The sequence below is a fragment of the Oryzias latipes genome, chromosome 15 (assembly GCF_002234675.1).
Source record: "Oryzias latipes chromosome 15, ASM223467v1".
Classification (NCBI taxonomy): Eukaryota; Metazoa; Chordata; class Actinopteri; order Beloniformes; family Adrianichthyidae; genus Oryzias; species Oryzias latipes.
Window position 1 is genome coordinate 14137683 of NC_019873.2, and position 20541 is coordinate 14158223.

Consider the following 20541-nt stretch of genomic DNA (forward strand, 5'->3'; position numbering starts at 1 on the left):
CTCCTCCAAAGTCACACAAACACACACACACACACACACTTCAAAAATCACACATGCACACTCACACCCAACACCCTAAATAAGGTCAATTCAAAGCTAATAGGAATACAGCATGTTTAGAAAGAACACTGGCAACTGAACACTATCATAAGAAAACATGAAAAATAATAAGGGAAAGAGAGGACAAGGAGCTTAAAGAACTGAAAAAAGAGAAACACAAAAAACATTTGAAACTGAAAAAATAAATGTGTTAAAAAGAAAAAAAACAATAATAATAAATCATAGATTGCATCAAAGCAAATAAAAACCTGAAAAAATATGTAAAATGCACAAACACACAGCGAGGTGGGCATTACTGCTGACTTATGTGCACGAGGTGACTTTGTTTCAACCATCTGTTTGTCGGATGGGAAAGTCATATTCAAATACCCATGCTCTCAGGTCAGACACCTTAGAAGATCTTCCCCAGTCTTTAAGCTCTGACTCGCTAATGATCGCATGCTGAAAAGCTTTGCGAACCACTCTATTAACTGCTACCCTGGATCATTTAACCTGAGGAAACTAATACTTGAAAATCCAGTCACTTTACCGTATGCTCCAGGGACTGCTCATTACAAGCCACACAAGTCAACATTTTTTTTATTCTTTGTGAGATTTGATTGCTTAATATTTTTGTATGTTTAGTGGTATTTAGAATAGTTTTTTTCCTGATAAATACCAGTGCACTGGAACCCATTACCTCTAAAATAAATGTAACATGTTAAAAAAAATAATAATAATAATAGCCGCCACATGTTAGCTGCGTCACAATAAAACTCAAACTAACATTCTGAAAGAGCGCTTTGTATACCTTTCAAAATTGCTTTGACATCTGTGGCTGGGTGTAGGATTGTCAAGCAGAAAAACCTGGGTTTGCTCTCCAGGATGTGCAATGAGCTAAAAATCCTGTGTGGGTTCTTGGGTAAGACCCTTCGTGCTGCTGCCTATCTGGGTACCCCTGTGCTTTGAAAATACAGGGTTGTATCAGGAATAGCATCCGGCATAAAAACTCTCTGCCAAACCACCTGTGCAAATCAGTAAAAGCTGATTGGCTGTGGTGACAGGATATGCCAAAAGGTGAACAACAACATCTGTAAAAACAACCAGAATGAATCTGTATAAAAGGCGCTCCAGGTTAGAAGGTGCACTGTTGTTTTTGAAAAGAATTAAGGCTTTTAAGAGCAGTTTATGATACGGAAAATACGGAACTTCCTTTTAACTGACCCCCAAGACTATCTTTTATCAAAAAGCATGTAAACTATAGGCTATAGTGCGATACTAACTTAAATAATGGTAAAGTATATTTTTACTTAATCTGCTCAGAAAAATATGTCTTTTGCCTCCTAGAAATGTGTGTGCTGTAAAGTCCAATAGTAAATAGAAAATATATATGGCGCCAACAACTGGAAAGCATGGATCCATCCTGCCTTGTATCAACGGTTCAGGCTGGAGGTGGTGTAATGGTGTTGGGGATATTTTTTAACACACTTTTGGCCCCTTAGTACCAAATGAGTAACTAAAAAAGTTGCTGGTGAGTATACACATGTATAAGTAAAAGTCAAACTTATTTTGTTAATCCAAATCTTTGCAATCAACACACATCTTCTGCTGCATTTGTCTTCATAACAGTAAAATAATACATTTAGGTGGAAATAATTAAATTTAAAAATAAAAGAACCATGAAGACCGCATGGCTTGAATAAATCCATGGGAAGCAAGTGGATGAAGAACCTACAGCACTGGCTTTAAAACAAAACGGATTTTCCGTTTCTTGGTTCAGCATTAACGGTGCTGCCATGTGTTGAGCTTGTTCAAAGAACACACACGTATACATTGGAATGTAGTTTGAAAGATTTGTGAACATACAAGCATATCATTGTGATAAGAATCTATTCTAAAGCCCAACTGTTGCTTTTATTTACAACTGAACTCCAGGAAACAAGTTTGTTTCTGAGCTCAGAACCCAGGTTTGAGTGTTAGTGTTTTGCGTTGTGTGTTGTTAAACAACAGGACACGACAAGTATGAAGCTGACATGTGTGAGAGCTGTGAGCAGAAATAGAGCCTTTATTACAGTCTGACAACAAGACCCTGTATTATTACAGTCTGCACCCAGCCCATGCAGGCCACAAGCTGATTATACACCGAGTCCAACAGAAGTGTGTGTGTGTGTGCACGCGCGTGGGTGTCCGCCCCCGCAGTGAGCCCCATCACATGTGGTCTAAATTAAAACGCTATTGTGTGTCATGGAACTGCACAGTGTTGCTATGCCAACTGTAATGTTGTGAGCCTGTTCCCTCGTATTATGGGGTGGTTTCCTGTACTCTGCGCACACAAACACAAAAATCCCAGACACACCCTATGAATGCACTCAAGCACACTGTCTCATGAAGCAAAGGGTAGAACTGGGGTCAGATGATAACATTTATAAATATCATGGGTGGCAGAGGTTAATCTATGGAATGGCTCTAAGCAAAGGAGCCGTCCAGCTCACTAACAGTGGTTTATGCAGTGGTGGGCTGTCAGGGCCTTCAAGGCCTTCTTTGGAGGCCTAAAAAATATCTGAATCATGTGTTATTATATTTTTTTTTCATGCATACTCAATAAATCATTCCAAATGCTCTGTCCATTCCCTGTTATTGTGTTTATGATGGTTATGCTGCTTCCAGACAGACATATTTTCATTTTGAAGCATTTGACCAATCGCATTTTAGCTGTCTTTTGTTGTCAGGCAGGGAAAGGGCCTTCACCATGAATTGGGAATGGCTCCTAATGCAAAATCAATGTCTGTCATTCATTTCTTTCAACCAATCAGATTTTGAGTTGGTGTCAGCAGTGCCTTCTAGCAGGCTTAGGCAACGTCACAGTATTCAGATTATCTGATTGGACAGAAGTTTCAGGAAGACACATGCAGCCTTGTCCAGTTTGACACAGAGCACTTTTTGACCTGTCTCAGTTAAAAACAGAGCTGACTGTAATAAACGCCATATATGATTTTGCAGGAAATTTTCCCACTGATCTCCTTGACTCCCTTCATCAGAAGAATCTGAGTGAGATCATGAAGCAGCTGGATTTGTGCTTTTGGCGCTGACCATGCCCGTGTCCACTGCACCTGTCGAGCTGACATTTTGGGCTCTAAAGCAAATTAAAACCTACGCAGAAACACAACTCAGCACTAGCCTTGATGGAATAGAAAAGGACTTCTTGACGGAACTGAAGCGCGATAATCTACGTGACAGGGTGATTGAACCTTTATATTATTTTTTTTGGTTACTTTTGGAAATGTCAGTTTTTTATCTGAAATGTATACTTTTAATGACTTTTAAATTTTAAATTAGTATGTATTTTAGTTAAGTGACAAAAATCCAAGCATTGTGACAGCAACATTTTGAACTTGGGCCTGATGCGACTTTGGAGATTCCTGGTCTAAATAGTCCATCTAGTACCTTAATGAACTGCGACAGGATTTATTTGCAAATCAATCGAAATCAATTTATTTTAATCACACCAGGGTTAATCTTTGGTCCACTTCAGAGTTTGAATGAGCTTTCACACTTACCAAACAAAGCAGACTAACTATGTGGAAATGCTTTCTGGTGTAGAGCAAATTAATTACGAACAGATTATTTCAGACAGCTCTCAACCAAACTTTGTCGGTTTAATTTTTCCAAATTAGCCTCTCTTTCATTCATTCGAGGTTTTCACCCATAATCACAGCTGCCTCAAAGCTTGCAAAGGCATTCTTGGTTCAGTATTATTAAAAAAAAAAAAAAAATGCTAATTACGAGAGCCTCATATGTGCAGAAATATTGTTAAAGACACATGGGAATTCTGTATGCACTTTGGTCTAAATTTTATTGGTAATTCATTCCCTAAATCAGTCTCAGATCCATCTACAGGATAAAAGTTCATTTTTATAAGTTGCTTGTGTCACGATCTATGCCAAACACAAAATAAACACCTCACTGGAGAATAAAGGTCTGAATGTTACTCCATTGACAGAAAACACAAGTGAAGAAGAGTTACAAGAGAAAGTGGGCAAACAATCCGAGACGGACACAAATAATTCAGGAGCCAAGCTTGTAAAGCTTCGCTGTGCTGACACGCTCTCACACACAGAGAGGAAAAAACATGTGGGAAAAAAAACATTCACAATAAGCACAGGCTGCTCCAGCTATGGTACTAAAAAATCCTTTGTGCATAGAGTGGAAGATGGAAACAAATCCTAATTTTTCTTTTTCTTTGAAGGAGTCAATAAATTGAAAATCCTGTCTGCATTGCTGCATGAAACAACTAGAATAAGCAGGAAGTCCCAAAGCTCTGATGGAAAAACGAGAAGCAAAAGGAAATGTTTGAATTCAATGCACCCTGCTAGAAAACAAGTTTAATGTCAGCAGAGAGACCACAAAAGAAAAAGAAAAAACAAGAACACATGCAGACACACCCTGCTACAACTGTTAATGACAAACTCTGTCAGAGTGTCCTGAAAACTCATAAAAGGAAAAAAATTAGTTTAGGTTTTGGTTGATATAACCTAAAATATATGGTAAAAGATCCACATGAAAAAAAAAGTCCTAAAGATCTCATTTAATCTCATCCTTATCATTTTTGCACATTTAGAAATGATAGAATTCTATTGATAAATAATAAATAGTTTAAACTATAACTAAAGGTCAGGTCTCCCCTGATGTGCAATATAACAACTTTTTTATTTAATGCTAATAATAATAAAGATTTATTATTCAGCTTGGCTGAAATTAAATCAAACTTTATTTATAAAAAGTGATTCTGTGCCTTAAGAAACCTTTACAATTAAAAACAAGAAATAGGCCTAAAATTCAAATTAAAACAAACTCTGTTGACGAATACACCCCACACACAACTAATACAAGCATAAAAACATGACTAATTATAAAAGAAATTTACTGTTCATCTACTGAAACACAGATGATTTGATCAGTGGATGATTTCCTAATTAATGTCATGCAACTTTTATTAAGAACATTTTTACAGCAGCTGCTGTTACAAATTACACACTTTTTTATGTAAAGAAATGTATATAATTCTAGGGGGGGGGGTCACAAAAAGCTTCCTTTAAATCCTTACAAATGTAAAAAAAAATGTTGAGAATAAATGGTTCATATTTAAGAGACAGTTTTACTGGATACTAGTTTGGTTGAAAAACATCAGCTTTTCTTATTCCTGCTGGGTTTCAAAGCAGGGAGGAATAAATCACTTTAGTCAATAATCTGTAGGTGTGCTTAGTTATAAAACATTAATAAAACATTAGATTTAACTTGACAACCTCAAACTTTTGATTTCCACCATGCAAACTAGTCTTTCAGCAGCCATTGCTATTGGCACACCCCACTCCTCCACCCCTACATTTCCAACTTCCCCTAACTTTTGAGGTAAAAGTTTATCTTTATGCTCTGCAACATTTCTGCAGCTGCTTGAAACTTTATTTGTACACTAGATTTTGGGTAGAACCCATTAAAATGTGATATAGATTTTCCTAAAACCCATATCTGTCAAAGTGGAAGCTAAAAAAGTTGTGGATGTAATTTTGAAATGAGACCAGGCAACTTGCATCAAGTCAGGTGTGGTGTGGAGAGAAACCAATAGTTTTCCAAAATAAAACTTTCATTAGTTAGAAACAGATTATAAATAAAACGACGAAATGTAGGTTGTGTTTTTTTTTCTCTGAGGCCGAGTACCAATGAGTCAACATTGGTACTGGCAACTAAAATACATCAACGTGTTGACAGTATTCTAAATGTTTGAAATTCACCGCTGTGATGGACAAGAAGGTCTACAGCCTTCTCCCAAAATCCAACAATTTTTTTTTTTTTGTTTTGCTTCCTTCAAATTTAAAGCATGTCAATACTAATATTTCATTCTTAATGTTATCAGGTGTTTTACGTTTTGATATCAGATTCAAGTAATTTTTTTTTGTTTTCCTACAGTTTGGTTCCTTGCTTGAGTTCCACCCTCTCAATGTTCCCGTGTTTTTCGTTTTGTTCAGGTACACCAGTGGTGACACAGCTGTGCTCATCATCAGCACAGCTGCAGCCTGTTTCATTCTTTGACTGTAAATAAATTGGATGTCATCCATTACAAAAATGCCTTTCTTCCAGCTCCAACAAAATTAACTAAATTCACTCGCCATTTTTCCGTGACACAGACGCCGCCATTTGGAACCAGATAACCTTAGTAAACAATGACTGGTCCGAGTCGGTATGAATCAACGTTTCTATGGAAACTACTTTGCCAATCAGGTGTGAGCTTTTTGGAAGACCACATCCCTTCCACTGAAAACGGGCTCGGGAGAATCTGTCAAACACTTTGAATGTTCCACGCGAGGGGCAAGGAGGCTTCACATCCTTTTTAAGGCATCTGAATGGTCATTTTATAACGTGAAAAACTTGAACTACAGAAAAAGACGTAATATAACACTTTATAGAAGTAAAGTGCTTACGAAATCAACAGAAATCCACAGATTTTGTCGCCTTTTGCAACGATATACAAGACGTCACACTGTGTTGCGTATCGGTCCAAAGCAGATATGAAAAGCCGCTTTTATTGCGCATCAGAATTAGCCGATTCACATTAATCGCATAAATGTTAGAAGAGTTACAGTATATTTCAAAGAGCATGTGTAATTAAGGTGTCACCGGCGACATCTCCGGTGTTAAAGTGGTAATTGGTTTCAGATATTTGCCTCCATTTGGTTTTCTTCATTTAGCTCCCCCACTGAGTAATTACACAAATAGGTACCGGTACTAATTTTCTAAAATAAAGTATTTTTTTTTACATTTAAATATTTCGTATGCATTTGTGAACATTTTTTAGCCTTATTTAAGTTAATATTTTTTTATCTTGTACCTCTGGACCAACAGTGAAACTGTTGGTGGAGCTGTTACCCATTCTCGAGTGGGGCTGATTTTGCATTTGCTGTCACAGCGGGTGGGTTGCTGTTGTGATGCCAGGGGGAAGCCAAGCGTTTCTCTCAGACATTTCAGAAATATTTCCTTTAAAGAAAAAACGCTGAGTTGCAGAGATGACAGCACTGTGAGAACAAAGCTTTGCCGTGTCTGTGAGGCTTCCACAGCCTCCCAGGGAGGATATTATTCATGTAACTCAACCACCAACCCAACAGTGTGTTGACCTTGCTTTTACTCTCGCAGTGGCAGGATTAACTGGAACAGGACAGATGGCGGTTTGATGCTCCTCCCTCCCACACATGCTACCAGAGACACGCGTTCAAACACGCTGCAGCTGAGCACAGTGTGGTGGCAGCTTCAGTAAAGAGCTGCGTCATCGTCTGTGCACAGCAGGCTTGAACACACACACATACACACACTCACAGGATGAATCCCGTGTCAGCAGATGATGACTCTGATGTCAGAAAAGCACTAAACTCTGTCTCCACTCAGCCTCTCTGTGACTCGAACACTCGTGTTTTTGTTTTGCTACTCAATGGCTCCATTCTCTTCATCCTCAGGAATCACCGAGCCTTCAGGATTTCTTCTCAGTGTGTCTTTGTGTCTCTGACATCTACACATAGGAGTGAATGTCATTTACTATGAACATAATGGGTTTGCTTTTAGATCCCTTTAAGACATCTCAAACACTTCCTAACAATACTTAGCGGTTTGACCAAAACAAACAGCCCTAGGCACAACATTGATGCTTTCATTTTTGTTTTTATTATTTATTTATGTTCAGATTTTTTCCTAGGAAAACTCAACTGCAGTTTCATAAAATGTAATTCCAAACTCGTTAAATGAGATAATGATGCTTGACAGCGATATTTCTCCAAGAACAAGTTATAGAATTACACCAAGAAAACCTTAATATGTATATGTTGAGTACTAGAGCTTTTTTAAGAGTTTACTTTTCTAATGTAAAAAAAGCTCCATGAGGAATTAAAGTTCAAAAAAGTTATTTTAAACAGGTAATTTACATTTGAAATTGTTTGCAGAAGAGCAAAGTTATAATTTTCTCATCTTTCATATTCTATGAACCCTTGCAGCTGTTTTTTACGGTGGCCGAGACCCGCCATTGTTGTTCATTGTTCAGGGAACTAAAGGGGAGTATGGGGAGGCAGCAAAAAGCCCTCCCCAATTTTTGAGTCAATCTTAGTATTAGTATTTTTTACAAAGATAAGAAATCATCATTATAAGCTTCTTTGAGCACTGAAAAAATGACAAAAGCTATACTTCTCAATAAAATCTTGAGCCCCTCAAAATATTTGCTTCAATCAAACTGTTTGAATGACGTATTTTTGATCCTTTCATTTGTAAAAAGCCTTGCAATCTGCTGTCCTCATTTGCCACCCGTCCAAAGTTTGCTACCTGCCACTTTCCAACCTTATAAAATAATACAGCTAAGCCACTGAACGTGATCGATTAGCAATGCAAATTTAGATGAAATATGAACAAAGCCCTTATTGTCATAATAACGAGTAGCTACAGCTACAACAAAATTATTTGTTTTTTTAGTTGGGGAAGAAACTAGGGCAATTACATACAGTATGTATACCTTCTTCCAGAAATAATAATCCTTATTTAATAATGTATTTATAATAATCCTTTCATTCACGTGGCAATTTTGCATTATACAAGAGATTATTTGGATTTTCAGTTGGAAGATCCACATTGTAGTTTTCATTATAGTGAAGATTTGTATTTGAATTATTTTTTATTTTTCCCCACTTCCTTTAAAAGAGAAACTGCATGCTCATGAATTCTTATAGAATGTTCATGATAACGTACTAGTAAATTTACTTGAAATGTCGACGGGAAGGTTTGGGTTTTCTATTCTAGTCTTAGTTTTAGTGATAAAAATAACTTTTTTTGGTTCCTCCTTTCTTTCAAGTTGTAATTTCCCTGTTTTTGCTTTTAAGTTCAATTTTGTTTCCATTTTTTAATGCTTTTTGTGCCTCAAGTGTATAAAAAGTGCTTCATAAATAAAGATTCATTTGATTTAAATATGAGTTACAATTTTTAGATAGAAGATTGTGAGCCTTTATAGAACAGTGCGTTTTTTATTCTGTGTTCAGACCGATTTGTGCATCAACCTTTAAATCGCAATGTAGGACTACAGATTATGTTTATATATTGACTTAATATTTAAACTGGAAGCCTCTGCCACACATCCATCCATCCAGTTTCTGAACCTGCTTGTTCTGGTTAGGGTCATAGACCACAGGGTTGCTGGAGCATATCCCAGCTACTTTAGGATGACTGTGGGGTCCAACCCATATAGTTCGCCAGTCCATTGCAGGGCCATAAAGAAAAAAACAGCTACACACACTCGGATTCATACCTGGGGACAAGGGACAATTTAGAATCAAATATAAACCTATGAGGTATATTTTTGGACTATAAGAGGAAGCTGAGCACCCAGAGAAAACCCATACATACACAGGAAGAACATGCAAACTAGATATAGAAAAGGCCCTGCTGAGATTTGAACCTTTTTGCTGAGAGTGCTAACATGTACTCCACTATGTAGTTCCCACCCCATTCATATGGTCCTGTCAAAGCACAGAGAGTTTGTTTCTGGTGTCAAAGTATATTTAGCAACAACAATGAACTTCTGGTTCTTCTTCTCTGCTTGGTAAAAAATATCACAACTTTGCCTCATGGGACCAAAGGCTGTACAGGGCTGGATGAGCTGCAGGCAACAATACTCACGCAGGAAGAATAAGGACAAAGCTGTTCATCTAAACCACTTAAAAACTTGAATGGATGGCGTCATCCTGAAAAAAGGTGCATTTTTATATTGAGCACAATTTTAATGCATTACTTCTAGCGCATGTCACATTTTAAAACAACTTAAACACAAAATGACATTTATTGGAGGAAACCCTATAGATTTGATTATCAAATAATATGCAGGGTAAATGTAAGTTCAGTATACTGTAACCTGAAAAAAATGTATATAGAATTTGCGGGACAAAGTCCAAACCCACAGAAAAAAATGATTTATGACATTCAGACTGCTGCCATGCACTCAGGAAAGAACTACACAGGTGGCCAGGATCCATAATTGAGTCCACAGTCAAATAAAAAAAGATTTCAGGGGCAGCACAGCGTCAGAGGGCTGAGCTCGCAGTATTACTAACGGATTAAATCAGACATGAAGTGGATGGGTTTAATCCAAAACTGTAATCCCATTTTGGAAGGAAAAAATTGTCTGTGTTTATTCATTTCTTTCTGATGGAAGATGTGTTCTTATTTTCATAGCCTAACCTGAACAACTGCATTTTTCTGAACACTATTTTTACATATCCTCATATGAGCTGGGGCAAAATTCATAATCAGGTTCTCCACTCTAATCATAAACCTACAGTTTTCTAATCTCATTACTTTTGCTTCTTAACTGATTAGGATCACAAGAGTTTTTTTTTTCTACGATTTAGATCTGCATATTCATTGGTAGATACTAAACTGTTTAAAGATCACTAATGAAAATTTTGTTTTCTCCCATGTTCTTGTGACATTTTTCTCACGATGGAGGACATATATAAAGAGAATAATTCTTCAAATTTAATTTCTGAGTATTTCTTTATTCAAGTTATTGTGAGCAGGAGCAGACGCAAAAAATGTGTGGGTAAAAGCTTGAAAGTGTGGCGTGCAAGTTACTATGGCAAGCCACAAACTCCCTGCTCCACTCCATTCCGATGCATCCACTTGTTGATGGTTAGAGCAATGTACATCTTTGTTTTCCTCGCCTGAGTTGGTGTTACCAGCTATATTGCTGGATAGCCCCAATTCTGCCCGCCATTTTTGTTGCCCTGGTAATGCTAGATAGGAGTTATGAGGAGAAACATGTGTGAGCCCATTTTGCTGTGGCCTCCTGTCTTAATATACTTAGCATTCAGGTTTATTCAACCGAAACATTTAGTAGACAGATGTACTTCAGTATGCCACATTAGACGCATTGCTGCTTTAGCAACAGTAAGTCTAAAAGCGTTTCCCACATGCTCTTCTTTGCCATGAGGGTAACTGTAGATGAATGGGTTTTTCAACTACTACACTACTGCGTTCAACAACCCTAAATGAGTTTTTTGGCCGTACAAGCAATTAATGCTCATCGTAACTTCTTCCCTTTTGGCTGCTCCCTTTCTGGCCAATCATTGACCTCCACTAAATGTTATCCTCTGCATCCGCCTTGCTTACACTAACCATCCATGTCCTCCTCCACTATGTCCACGAAGTTCATTTTTGGTCTTCTTCCTTTGTGGTAGCTCCAATCTCAGCATCTTACATAACCATTGTCCCTTCTCAAAACTACCACAATCTAGATTCCCTTTATCTACAAAACATCTAGCATAATCTGTCCCTCTAATGCATTCATTTCTGATTCAGTCCATCCTCATCACCGCCAAAGTGAACCTCAAACAGATATGCCCCGATAGTTAAGTATTCAAAGTAAAAAACACACATCAATTTTTAAAATGTTTTAAGTTTTCCAGAATCATCGCTCCCTCTTAGCAGTGAGATTTTCACCAAGCTCTGGTCCCCAATCACAGCAATAGCAGGACCAGGAAGCACCAGATCCTTATCGACACCCAGAAAGCGGAGAGTCGCTCAGCTCGATGCAGACTTCCACACTACATCTCCCAGCAACCCCAGCACACACTTCCTGGATGCCGCACACCTGACTCTCATTCATTCATCAACCACAGCATACTTGAGCACTGCACTGAGTGAAGCTCAGTGCGAAGGATTGTTTGTGCCACTCTGTCCTCATTACCGAGCGTTGTATTTGGACCTGATCTTCTGTCTCCTGACCCTGTTTGCCTGCTGCCTGCTGCCTGCCCCAACTCTCACCTAGATCCTGAATACCTTGTCTCTTCTCTGATGATCTCATGCCTGTTATTGACCCCTGCCTGCCTGACCCTGATTTAGCTTTATGAACTTAGCTAAGCTAATAAACCTGCTGCAATTTGTTCCAGCCGTCTGCCTGTTCTTGTGACAGATTTTTTTGCGTAGGAGCCGTTTTGAATTCGTAGTTAGTTTTAAGCTGCTGAAATTTCAAGTTGCCATGCGTAACATGTATTTTATGAGTTACAAATCAAGTATCACTCACACATAATCCAGTTTGTGAGACCATTTCCTCTCCATACTGACCAGGTTGGCTGGTGATGAGAGGGAGAATAAAGCACATGTAGTAGCCACTCAGCTAGGTCAGGTCATTGGGGGATTGCGAGGGCTAGTAGTATCTGCAGGCCATACAATGATGCTCCCAACCTTTATTTTCGGTTAAAATTATAATGGGTTTTTCTTTCAGCAAGAACAGCCTTTCCACAACTTATATGTAGATGACATCACAGCTTTTCTGGGTTTTGAACTCAATTGAAGGTAAAAAAAAAACTATTTTTTTTATATATAGTTTTTATTTACTTAAAACACACAATTTTTTTAAATCTCTGCCAATTTTACCTCACAGCAGTCACATGACTTTGTAATCAAAGTAGTTTACCAGTTAAGTGTAAAACAGCAAGGTGTGGATTCTAATGAGACTTTTTCAGTGCAGTGTAAACATGTTTGACAAAAACTGACAGAATTAAAAAGTACCCCAGCTTTAATTGCAACTTTTTCTATAAAACAACTTTAAACAACAGAGTCACTGCACATGCCGAACTAACACTGAAAATACTGTGCTACTTCCAGAAGTATCACTTCAATAAAGGTAGAGACTGAGAATCAATATGTGAAAAATGAGATACAAGGAGAACCACACATTTGTTAAATGAAAAGAATGAAGTCTAAGGTCAAGATTATTCTGTGATAATGATCGGTTTTTGTTTGTCTGTTAAGGTTAACAGACAAATTCTTATCTCACGTGGGAAAGAAAAAGAAAAAAAAGATAGGACAAAGAAGAGTAATGCAGTATTAAAAGGCAAAGGTTGAGACTGCAGACCTGTAAAAATACACAGGGTGGCAATACTTTAAATCAATAAGCAGACAGAGCCTGCTCTTTTCTTCTCCGTTATTGGCTTTGTCTGTGTGGAAATGAGAGACGGAAGCATTTTTGTGTGTCTGTTTGCTGTTTGATCATCCCAGGAGTGATCCAGCAACCACCAAAGCTATGATATTGAGTTTCTTCAGGACACAGCAGCTGTTTTGCCGCAGCCTGCTCTCCCAATAGGGCAAGGAATGCGGATCCAAACTGAACTAGGTGTGCAGCAGAACTCAAGCCCTACTGCTCAGTGATGGAGAGATTCAACAAGGTCACTGTGCTTGAGCAAAACCTTCAACTTTTAAACGTTGATTATGTTTGAAATTATGAAATAGGCTTTTTTTCTAAACAAGGTTGTATTTTCAGTCTAATATGGTTCTCAGAGCTGACCTTCTGTCTTTATTCTGAATAAAAGTAAAACTACCTAAAATTATTCAGTAAACCTTCTGCATTCAAAGAAATGTGGGCATCACAGTACAAATCCAGACATATGGAACAGATAATGGTGAATAGAAACTATGTTCTGTTGATGGAAGCATTCTCAACCCCTACTCACAATGATTTTGTGTCTATCGTGTTTTTTCATGAGTGGGAATTACTTTTCTGCACACACAAAAACTGTGATTAAAAGAAATTTCTTTCATTCAGAATTTTTTAAACTTGTTATCTAGATCTTTTTTTTTTTATTCAGGTCTGGTTTGGTGTGTTTTTGTCTTCAATGAATGGGTTGACTTTTGAGTAAATAAAGCACAGCAGACCTGGAGAAGTTGCAGAGTTGCATTCCTTAAAAAACAACACTAACTCAATTACAAACCATTCTAATCTGTCATTATTCCTACTTTTGGCTGAAAACGGTCTGACCCTGTGCATGCTTTCCAAACCCAAATTCTTTAGCAACCCCAACTTAAGTAATATAGCACCCATAATCAATTTTGGGGCGTATTGTCTTCTGCTATGATCTCATCCAACAACAAAAAAACTCAGTGACCTGATTTAAAAATAGTGTAATTATAATTAAAGGAACACATAGAAAACTTTTACTGCAGATCAAAAGATGATCTGAGTGATACTTTAAACTGTGAATATTGTTTCATGACTGTAGGTGCATCTCCCCAACAGTGAATGGTAGTGTACATTTAGGAAGAGCTATATCAGGTTTGAGCCTGGTAATCATAGCTGTCTTGGAATATTTCTCCCATTCATTCATTCATAGATTCATTCATTTTCTACCGTTTTATCCCTTTCGGGGTCACGGGGCTGCCAGAGCCTATCCTGGCCACTTGTGGGCGAAGGCAGGGTACACCCTGGACTGTTCGCCAGCCTGTCGCAGGGCCACAATCACACACCCATTCACTCTCACACTCACACCATATTTATCCCATGGTTGCTAGAAAGCTAACTTCTGTTGGTGCTTTATCTGGATGCATGTTTGATAAGTACCTTTTAAGCTGCATAGGGGTTCATTATTTTGCATAATCTTTTATCAAAGTACACACATCACGAGTTGTGCATTTGTGGCTTAGGATATGAAACATGCTAAAGATAATACATGTTGTGCAAGTGAAATTTTTTCTTTGTCTGTCTTACTTATTTTCTTTCTCCAAACTGTTTCATCAGTGTCCACCATTATTATCTAAAAGTCCCTAAGAACACCCCGAAAGGTTCTCATCTTATGTTACAAAAACACCTGACAAGGGCGGAGCTACAGGGGGGCAAGGGAGGATATGTGCCACACCCCATTAAAGAGCTTTGCCCCACACTTGCTCCCCCAATTTTTAAGTCAATATTAGTATCATTATTGACCAAGATTCCAAACTCATCAATACTTTAAGCATTGCAAAAATAACTAAAGCAACATTTTTAAATAAAATAAAAACCATAGTAAAAATTGAATTGTTAGAAATTGTTTTGCCACCATTCCAAAATCTTTAGCCCCCCTCCTGCCCATATTTAATGTTGTAGCTCCGCCCCTGCCTGTTGACAGCATCAACAAATAGGACTCAAAGATCCCTAAAAAAAAATACAATTTCAACATTTCAATTTATTTTAGAAAACTGTTTTGTATCTACATGCATGAAGACTTAATAGTCAAAAGGTTATGTCACGCCGCACCATATTTACATAAAAAGGTTGTTCTGACCCATTTTATTTTTGTTCTGCATAAACTCGGTGCGTTTAGTGGCTCTCCCGATAACTTTAAAAAATAGGTAAAAAGATATGGGACCACGTGAGATGCCTTTAAATCAGTACTAAAGTCAGTTTTTTCAGCAGGAACTGAATGGTCCTTTTAACAGGCTTGATCTGACAGTCACAGGATTGCAGGTCTGGTGAGGACATTTATCTGATGGCTAATTCTTGGCTGCCACTCGTTCATGCAGAAAGACAATTGTCAGAAGTAAAGACTAAGCCAGAATGGGACAAGGGTGAGTAGAAATTTTGGAATGGTTTGGTCAAAGTATGAAACAGTTTGAAAGAGCCGCATGAAACATGCTCTACACCCCATCAGGTGTACTTTAATTAGTAGATAATGTCTCAAAACCTGTATTATCGTAAACTAACAAACTGTGAAAAAAACTGGGATTTGTTTTCATGCACATCCAAGCATTTTATTTAGCTGCACAGTTTTTTTTAAAAGCCCTCAGAGAGCACATTTATGAACCACTCAGTTTTAACAGACACTAACTGGCCACTAACCAGCCACAAGCAGGAGAGTGCATCCCTGTTGTATTGACCGTTGCCTAGCCTACAGCTGTTGTCTGTTGTCCACCTCTCCCACAACAATCACATTGACTGAGAAATCGATAAAATCCTCTAGAGAGAAAAGATCAGACTTAAGTGCTGCCATTTCTTCCTCCATACTTGGATAGAGCAGAGTCTAGGTGATAGTGACAAGGTTCCTTCTTTCTCCCCCGAGGATAGGAGGGGCGAATAAGGTCACAAAGCAAAGATAGAGGAGATTCATTCATTTAATTTTTCCTTCAGGAGAGGAAATATCTGTTCTTTTGCAGCCGTTAAAAGAGCTTCTTTAGCCATATGGGAACAGGAAATAATACTATCACAGCAGAATACCAGTTTGACAGCTCTGTTTGTGAATGTCACAAAAACATGGCAGGTTGGTCACAATATCCCAGATCTAGTGGTAGTTGTACAAGTGGTAGACTGCCCTATTGGTTTTTTTAATTTGTTTTGGGTTTTTTAACATCCCAAGGGCTTAAATAAGAGAGTTCAACTTTTTGACAGCCCTGACAGGTGATCCCATTGCAGCCGTCTGCCCCTCAGAGGCACACATTAAAAGAGTCTCTCCACAGACTCCTGCAACAGCTTGTTCATTATCAAAGTTTCCACGATCAAAGCTTCTACTACAGAGGCTGGTGTTGGGATGGCGAGTTGTGACGCTCGCCTTGCTGTGTGGTTGTAACATGCAAAAAGCCTTGCAATTCCAGCTGTCTGTCCATGTCTAACACAGCCACAAGAACACAGGCGAAGATAAAATCCCTTCCGATCTAACATGGCAAGCGGAAAATTAAGTTTCCCCCAGCTTCACAGCAACACTGCAGTCTGAGGGCTTAATAACTTCCACTCAAAGATTCAACTAATTTGCTATAAGTAAAAAACAAAAAAAAACAATCAAGTTCACTGATTCCGGACTATTTGTTCTGTCTTACATTTTTATCTAAATCCCCAATCAGGTCGAATGGTTAAGTTCCCTAAATTAATCTTATTATAGTGTGCTTATAAAAGGGCAAAATAAGTGTGATAAGACAATTACACAACAACTGGTTTTCAGAAATCTCCAATTAAAGTCCCACTCTGATGATCTTTTAATCTATTGTCAAAGCGTTCCCAGTGGTCTTTTACTCCTGACTTTGCTGTTTTTAGGCAAAATCTGAAACCAGCATAATTCATTGGAAATTCACCTCTAAATTGTGAGCAGAACTGTTGGCATGGAATAAGCCCATCCCCATTTCCCGACATCCATCTGTTTGCATGCTCTCCCTCTATCTTACAGCCCCTCACAACCCCAAGCCTACAGCAACAGTGCAACAAAAATAGCAGGCAATATTGGCACCATCCAGCCGCACAGTTTTAAGCCAGATGGCAGCTCGGATGAGAAAAACGAGGACGTGCAAGGATCTATTTGTCTGCAAACGGATGCATTCGAATGAAGCCCGGACACCTGCAAGTTTTTTCCAACTGCATTATTTCGTTTGTCCTGTTTCACAATGATTTGAATAAGGAAATACACAATTTTTAACACAATGTTAACCTTAGCTTTTCTTTATATATCATAAGAAAATGCCACAAGAACATGTTAGAAACAACAAAACATGCTTTTCATCAGAGTGGTTTTTAAGTTACAGTAAGGTTTATAAATTCATATGCTTAAATCAGGCTAGCTATAGCTTTTTTAGACTTGTTTATGCTCAGACAAGCTTACTTTTCATTTTCTATTGAAAAAATAAAAAAAATGAAAAATTTAAATATTAAAAAGATACATATTCAAATTTAAAGCATTGATATCAAAATGACATTATCTGAGCGTTTAGACTTGATTTAATTTTTGCATTTTTTCCCAAAGAAATGAAGATTGCCTAATTTGAAACGACTTGTTTACAAAGTGGACACTTTGTGGTATATGAAGAACATATTTCTAAGTGCAAGCAATAAACCTGGTCTGTCCTGGGGCTTACCCTGCTGCTACATGCCTGAATCCTTCAAATCTGAAGATGATACACAACAAAAAGCCTTTAATATTGCAAAACAAGATTTTTTTTTTATTGGATTCAGCATCTGACTGGGAGCCAAAAAAAAAAAATTCCATGTCTTTTCAAGATGTTTTTTCATCAGTTTCAATTCGCTTTTTATTTTATTTTGATTTTCTGGGGAAAATATTTATTCAGAAGAGTAAAAAGGTAGTCAGGAGGCAGTGCAAATTTAATATAAAACACACACACACACACACACACGCAAAAAGCTGTCGTCCTGTCAGATCTCCAGTCTCCAAGGAAAAGGGTTTAGGCTTCTACATTCAATTTAAGTAAACTCTGTGTGAGCTACTCCTTTGAGCTTGACACTGAAAAAAACCGCACAAGCACATATGAGAAACTTACTTGAATCTTCCCTGACAGTGCTGGCACTGATCCCCATCCCAGCCGTGATCGCACACGCACGTCCCGTTAACACACTTCCCGGAAAAGCAGCTTTTGTCACACTGTTTGGGCACCGCTGAAGAGTCTGCTTGCTGCACCAGGTGGATAAAGATCAGCGCTCCCAGGAAGGTTTTCCACACATCCAGGTAGATCCAGTTACGCGCGCGCCGCCTGTTCATTTCATTCATGATAGCTGTTCCAGAGGCTCCAGCTGCAAAACTAAACAGTGGGAGGGAGGGAGGGAGGACTCTTCAGGCTGTCATGGGAGACTCAGGTACCCGATACCTGTGACACTGACAGCGCCTGTGAGGAAGGTGCGGCAAAGGCGGTGGTTACGCGCTGTCAGAGCATGCCAAGCGGCCCGGAGCAGGATGCCGGGACTGGAGATCCAACTTTAATGAGGAACGACCCAAAAAGAACCGGAAACGCTTTTTCAAAACAACAACAAAAAAAGCTCCATCAATGAATGCGCGCGGCGGCGCGTCCCTGTAAGCAAGCCCGCCGGAGAACTTCCACTGTGTTGAAGGAGGATAGATAGAAACACGCTTTCGTGACCGGAGGATGCTCCCTCTGCGTTAAAAGGCTGTAACCCGGGCAGATCCAAATGGAACCTCGGAGCTCAGGGAGCCGCGCCGCCCCTCTGCTGGACGCGCTCCCAGACAAAGACGCGCCCCCTGGCCGGCTGTGCTGTCGGATGATGCGACATCCAGCGCTCCACGGAGCAGCGCCTCTCTCAGTCCGCTGCCTGTCTGTGATCCACAGCTGCCTCCTGACGGGGAAAGTCCTGCACAAAGCCACGAGCACGAGCGGCGCGGGCACGAGATTAAAGGGGCGGTTCACTTGAAACATCATAGACAAAGCCTGTGGCATTCGTCTGGAGCACTAAGGATTTCTGATGGTCTCAATAAGACATGAACACGCAAGACTCACGCAGCAAAAACAAATGGACTTCTGTGTCACAGTTCATCTGCAGCAAATGATAGATGTTCTTTTTCAAACCTTTAGATATTTTAATAAACATAATCTAAAGGAGACCTAGCCTATTTTTAAATCTAAAATGCTATTACTTAATTTTTTCTTAACTAATCATAAAGTATATAAAAAGTAACGATGCATTTATTGAAAGTAAGTTCTCTAACCTCACCTGAGTGCATGCTTGTGTCCCCTGCTCCAGCACATTCACTTCAGCTCATCCCTGCAAAAGCCTGGTAACCATTCATTTGAATCAGCTGTGCTGCAAAACGTTAACAGGAAACTTGCCTGTCCCAAGCCTGGTAATTGCAGAGGACAGGAAGAGCATTCAATATAAAAATTTACAAGATCTATGTGTGGATAGATGAACTGATATTATGACAGCGTGGTTTTCTATGCATTTTAGGGGCTCAGGGGGATGGGTCATCCCAAACTCTCAGCACACCTAGACTTGTTGCCCCTGATATTCTACCTGCACCCCACTGAGTCTGGGCCTGTTGTCAATCATCCAAACAGTAGGGCTGATATTATGGTTAAAAAATAGTTGAAAGAAAAAAGGCAGAATACAATAGAATTAGTCTTTACTAAGCCCCACAAGGAAAAATTCACCAATATTGAAATTTGTTTCAGTACAGCCCAGAACAAGATCAGACAGACAACAGAAATACACACATTCAGTTCAAGGTTGACTGCGGAGCCCTGAAAAAAAGCTGTGACACGGGCAAAGAGGGGTTACAAGACGGGGGTAAGGTCATTGGTGAACGAAACAAAATGCATTTCAATGTAACCATGTGTAAATTTTTCAATAAAGTACATCTTCTGACAAGAAAGGGTAAAAGTACATTAATATATTTTAAGACTGTTGGAAAAATAATAATATTGTACAGTGTCACATAAATGGAAGTCTCATATATTTTATGTAAAAAATAAGGTAGCTAAAAACCTTTTTGTTTTGAACAAATCCAAATATATTTTACCATGTCATATTATGCACATGTTATATTGCTCTTTGGTTTTACCTTACTTTACATATTGTTTTCAAGTGTGAGGAAATACACATGACACTAATATAATACCCTTACTTTATTGCAAAAGAGAAGTATCCAAATTATTCACAAAGCTAAATTTAGAAATCATATAAATTAACTTTAATTAAGTCCGATTTATTAAAACTTAAAAATGTAATCAAATTGCAGAGCTTATTGGTTATGTTTAAAGCTAGAAACAAAGATTTACCAGAAGACTTACGAAAGATTTCTATTTTTACTGCAGGAGATGAAAATCGTTGGAGATGATTTAATGTCAAACAACAGTTTGCTGGAACAACACTAAAGCAAAAGTGTGTGTCTACAGTAGTTGTAAAAATGTGGAATTCCAAGGAGAGTCAGTTAAAAAGTTGTCAAATTA

At 38.5% G+C, this 20541-nt stretch overlaps 1 protein-coding gene across 1 annotated transcript in view; it reads right to left on the reverse strand.

Annotated features, from left to right (window-relative positions):
- The window catches only part of LOC101172102 (attractin-like protein 1), a gene marked incomplete in the record, with an annotated part of 241418 nt that extends 221351 nt beyond the window's left edge, over positions 1-20067 (reverse strand). Inside the window, 2 exon segments of the mRNA XM_023963706.1 lie at positions 18124-18946; positions 19307-20067. Of these exon segments, the coding sequence (XP_023819474.1) occupies positions 18124-18350 (227 nt within the window).
- Positions 20068-20541: the final 474 nt, after the last annotated feature.